Below are 5,363 nucleotides of genomic sequence, written 5' to 3'. Positions count from 1 at the left end.
TTTTAAAACTGTTAAATGAACCGGAGTAAAGTCAATTCACATCATTTTTCTCAATTTAATTTTAGAATATTTTAAAAATCAATAATCAAAATAATTATGCAGTATTTTTGAAAGTGCTAGATCAATACCAGTAAAGTCCATTCACCTTAATTTTATCTATTAAATTTTAAAATATTAATAATCAAAAATAATTAATAATCAAAAATAAAGATGGCTAGAAAGTTTAGAGCCTCACGCCACTTTACTCCCTGTCCATCCAACTTTGAAATGTTGCCAAAATCGATGATCCATATAAGCTCTGGCAGTGCACTTAAGAAATCATTTATGGCGTAGAACAGAGAGATAATTGTGGATATGATTAGCGATATAAGATATATTGAAGTGGAGGTAGAGGAACCAATATATGGTTTTATAGAATTTTTTTTGGTTTGCAAATTATCTGAACATTCCAAGCCTGAAGATATTCAGAGATTCTCTAATTTTATGAAGAAATTGTTGTATTATAAAAAACAAAAATTAAGGAAAATGAAATAGTACTTAATTTATAAAATTTAATTTAATTTTAATAAATTTAAAAAAAGAATTAATATTATGAAAATAAGAATATTTTTTTATTAATATTATTGTTAAATATTTTTTATTTCGATATAAGATGGAGATGGATTTCTTGATTTTTTTTCAATTGACAGTCTAGATTGATTCTCAAGGGAATATTTTTAGCATGTGTTTAGCCTAAATATTTATCAGGGGTTGAGTTTGTTAGGTAAATTTAAAAAACTAGATTCATGCCAAGTGGCTCCCCACTCACCATTTTCCAAGGGATTTGAGATTATTCCAATTCTAATAAGTTACACTACATGATAAGTTCCTCATTATTATTTATAATATTAATTTATATAGAATCAAATTTTATTTAGCAAAATTATCACTACTTTTAATAAATTTTAAAATTAGACCAAGTAGCTCCTCTCCACCAATTTCCTAGAGATTTAAAATTATTCTAATTCTAATAAATTCATTATCATAAGTTCCTCATTATCATTTATAACATTCATTATATAAGCAAATTTTATTTAGCACCCATATAAATTGAGCCATAATTTTTTCCTAAAATATAAATAAACCTGTGGTACTCTTTCCTCCAATTAAATATTTCTATTATTAATTTATATTACTAATTGATAAAATAATAAATTATATAATTAAAATAATAAATTTACAAAATAATAAATATCATATATAAACAATTATAAAATTAATTTTAATAAAAACAACCATACGTCATCGAATATGAATATATATATATATATATATCAAAAACTATATTATTGGCCACATAAAAGTGGCGAGTCAGCTCTCGGGCAGGTCCTCGCGGCTTTCGGCAGATTCGCCGGGTGTGGAAAAGTCGCTGAGGTCTTATAGCGGCTGCGTCTGGACATCTGATTCCTTATAATAAGAGGAAGATTACAACTGTACACAGCCCATTGCTAAGCTGAATGACCTTGGATTTCTCGTTACTGTGTGTGCTTGGTGTGACAGGGTGCAACGTCCTTCACACACGGCATCCCGCCGGCGCCCAGCCTTGAGAACTTTGCAAACGCGGCCTGGAGAACTTTCCAAACGCGCAGGGAAGCACAATCATTTTTTCTTTGTTTGGTCCACGACTCCGTGGCTGCCAAATTGGAAAAAGTCCCCCAATCTTTCTGACTTGATGTTAATTTTTAAAACTTAGTATCAGCCAGGTAGCCTGCTGCAATCAATTCTTGCAAAAGCCCGGACAAGTGGAAATAACAGAGGGGGCAGACCTGGATGAATAAGCACAGCAAAATGTCGAAGCACAGCAAAATGCCGTTAATATCGATTCCCTCAGAAGTCATAAGCTCTGTGAATGGGCATCTCATGTGGCCCCGGAAAGGCGCTAGACACGCCCATGCTCACGCACTTCTCAACTCAAGACTTTGGCTGATCGCTCTCATGGCGTTCTGTGCTTGCGTTGTGATACTTCAATGCGCTGCTCCTTGGCAACACGGTGCAACCTTCTTGGATTCTCCTTGCAGTTTACCAGACAGCGCTGACCACGGTATTACCCAGTCCATTTCGAGGGTTCTACTTTCAGAAACGGTGCCATCTCTGCTACCTTTGCATGATTTATCGGCGAATATAACAGAGGACGAGAAGAAATTTTGGGCTCAACCGGATAATTTGGGGTACAAGCCGTGTGTTGAGTTCAGCAGTGAGTACAGGCAGGCGTCGCCGGCCATCGTGAAGGGGAGGCGCAGGTATTTGCTGGTGGTCGTCTCAGGTGGCCTCAATCAGCAGCGCAATCAAATCGTTGACGCGGTTGTGATTGCCAGAATTCTAGAGGCGGCTCTGGTTGTTCCTGTTCTGCAAGTCAATGTAATTTGGGAGGACGAAAGGTAATTCTTCAATTCCAATTCCGCATAAACATATTCCATGCCATGCCGTCCTCTTTATTTAGGCGTGCGATTCTAAATTCGATCTTTACTGTTTTTATGCAGTGAATTCTCCGATATCTTTGACGTCAAGCATTTCAAGGAAATTCTCAAAGACGACGTCAGAATTGTTTCTTCGCTGCCTTCCACTCATTTGATGTCGAGGCCAGTGGAGGAGAAGATAACTACTCTCAATGTTAGTCCCCGCTGGATTCGATCTCGGTACCTCAGGCGGGTGAGCACTTAATTTATTCAAATCATCTGAATGTCGCGTTTAGAAATTCCTAATTTGAAGTGAAAACTGACAATTATCTGTCAATGGAAGCTGAATAAAGAAGGTGTTCTGCTTCTTCGAGGATTGGACTCGAGACTTTCCAAAGATCTTCCTCCCGATCTTCAGAAACTACGCTGCAAGGTCAATTTTGCTGTCAATTGCCCTCTTTCTTCCCAATCCGCAGGTACTGGAGACAAGACAATGTTTGTTAATACTTTATCGTCTGTTTGTGTTCCAGGTCGCCTTCCACGCCATAAGATTTGCAGCACCAATTCAAGAACTGGGGAACAGGCTGGCAAAAAGAATGTGGAACGGGGGTCCTTACATAGCTCTCCATTTACGGCTGGAGAAAGATGTGTGGGTTAGAACCGGATGCCTTCCCGGCTCGGGTTCAGAATACGACCAAATAATCCAAAAAGAGAGGAGAAGCCATCCAGCTCTTCTCACATCAAGAACCAACATGACTTACACAGAGCGCAAGCTCGCTGGCCTTTGTCCTCTTAACGCCATGGAAGTAGCCAGGTGATTTTCTTTTCTTTTCTTTTGTCCTCTTAACGCCATGGAAGTCGCCAGGTTCTTTTCTTTTATTTTATCCTCTTAACGCCATGGAAGTCGCCAGGTTATTTTCTTTTCTTTTCATTACTTTTCAGCTTAAAATTCCTCAAGATTTTCGTTATTTCTTAGCATCCATCATCAAACTTCGTGGCCTTTGCAACAGGCTTCTTAAAGCCCTTGGAGCGCCTTCAAACAGCCGCATATACTGGGCAGGCGGAGAACCTTTAGGAGGAAAGAAGGCGCTGGAGCCTCTGATGAAACTCTTCCCTAATCTTTACAACAAGCAAAGTTTGGCCTTGCCGGGAGAGCTGGAACCTCTGGCCAACAGAGCATCGCTTCTTGCTGCAATTGATTACATTGTGGCACTAAACAGCGATGTTTTCATGGCATCGCATGGAGGAAACATGGGCCGTGCGATTCAGGTGCTCTCTTCTTCTCCATGCTTAAAAGCCTATTGCATATTCTATCCATTCATAAACTTTATTAAATATATGATTGTACAACAGGGCCACAGGGCGTACGCAGGGCACAGAAAACACATTATTCCCAACAAAAGGCAAATGCTTCCTCACTTCCTTGACAAAACATTGGCTGAATCAGATTTTAACAACATTGTGAGGCACCTGCATAACGAATCTCTTGGGCAACCGGTATTCAGAACCGAAAAATCGGGACGTGATGTCGTGGCTTACCCAGTTCCTGAGTGTATGTGCACAAATAACGCCCCTTCGTCTGGTGCCTCTCTTTTAACTGCAAGGATATATCACTCCAACCAGTCCAGAGAGTCTTAAGGCCAACAGTACCCTGGTTCGAAGCTCAACCGGCGGATAATATATATAAACCATCCTTGACCCTAAATTATTAGCCGTGTGGTGGAGTAAAATACTCAAGTCGTATATATGGCGCTTTTCCTATAATTCCGATGCTTTTCCAGGAGACTGCATTTTTTTCCGAAGGCTATAACACGCAGAGCTGTTGTTTAAATTTTTTGAAAACTGCTGCACAGGTCATCCCGTGACAGTGAAGAGATTCACGGCACGGCCACCGCTGTGAATGTAAATACTCTGTGTTGGTGTGTTCTTTAAAACTGGACATAACGACGGCGACTCGCACCATAAGTTGATGCTTCTTCGAAAATTCTTCATTTAAAAGTCTTGCAACCACAGAGGGAGCGTTAGATTGAAAACAAATTCCATTCCTTTGGAATTGGAATTGAAATGTCAACATTGAAAAAAAAGTTTCACAGCCTTCCACTGCAATCGGAACAGAACAGGTAAATTCATATCTGATTGGCATTGGAATTGGAAAAATATTAAATTATTTATAAATATATACTTGCTTTGGCATTGTAATAAATTATTTATAAATATATTTTTGATTTTCAATAACTTCAATTTGAAACGTCTCTCATTCAATTGTTTTTTCAACTATACTGGTTGGTTCGAAAAGCGTCGATAAATGATGTCTTATGTAATCTTCGCCGAAAAATAATTTTTGTAAACTTGATATAAATCACAAAAACCTAAACTCTACTAGTATAAATTTTAATTTACTTTGGATCTTTCCAGTGCTGTTTTGAATATATAAATAAAATAAATATTTGAAAATCCTATCAACATTTTATTTCTACGAATTACATATCCAAAGTTAATCAATTTAAAAAATCTTTAAATAAAAATTATCCATGCATAAACAAAAACGTCACTGCTTATAAAACTATTTGAAAATCCAATACATAAACGTCTAGAACTATTTGAAAATCCAAAACTTCAGCTATTAATTTGAAACTATCTGAGAATCACTGGGATCTATCTGGCAATACTTCCAGCCTTTTTGTTGAATGACATGACTTTACCATGCATGGTATTAGATTATAATTTAAAAAAAAATTAGTGGTCAATTAAATCATTGGCAGCAGCTTTTTAATTTCACAAAACTTGATAAAACTTAAAAAAACTCTATTAATCCTGTCGATTCAATTCAACCGCATGTTGTTATTTGTTGATTACTTCCACTTACTTTTTAATTTAGTTAATAGTTTTTGTAAATTTAAGTAGGATTTAAATTTAAGAATAGTTAGT

General features: G+C 37.0%; 1 protein-coding gene across 1 annotated transcript; it reads left to right on the top strand.

The window, feature by feature from the left end:
* Positions 1–1,355: 1,355 nt before the first annotated feature.
* LOC149153246 (O-fucosyltransferase 20-like) lies at positions 1,356–4,664 on the top strand. The gene is made up of 6 exons (XM_089440564.1): positions 1,356–2,417; positions 2,520–2,688; positions 2,779–2,868; positions 2,966–3,249; positions 3,446–3,704; positions 3,789–4,664. The coding sequence occupies exons 1-6, from the start codon at positions 1,810–1,812 to the stop codon at positions 4,071–4,073; spliced, it is 1,695 nt and encodes a 564-aa protein (XP_089296690.1). The 5' UTR covers positions 1,356–1,809; the 3' UTR covers positions 4,074–4,664.
* The last annotated feature ends 699 nt before the right edge of the window (positions 4,665–5,363 follow it).

The sequence above is a fragment of the Pinus tabuliformis genome, chromosome 9 (assembly GCF_031772625.1).
Source record: "Pinus tabuliformis cultivar Carrire ecotype Pingquan chromosome 9, CPIR1, whole genome shotgun sequence".
Lineage (NCBI taxonomy): Eukaryota > Viridiplantae > Streptophyta > Pinopsida > Pinales > Pinaceae > Pinus > Pinus tabuliformis.
Note: the sequence above shows the minus strand (reverse complement) of the source record. Positions and strands in the feature narration are given on the sequence as shown.

Bases quoted from the DNA above. Each gene is read 5' to 3' on its own strand.
- LOC149153246 (XM_089440564.1), top strand. From the start codon at position 1,810: ATGAATAAGCACAGCAAAATGTCGAAGCACAGCAAAATGCCGTTAATA. The intron at 2,418-2,519 runs GTAATTCTTCAA...GTTTTTATGCAG, and splicing joins GTAATTTGGGAGGACGAAAG to TGAATTCTCCGATATCTTTG. The intron at 3,705-3,788 runs GTGCTCTCTTCT...ATTGTACAACAG, and splicing joins ACATGGGCCGTGCGATTCAG to GGCCACAGGGCGTACGCAGG.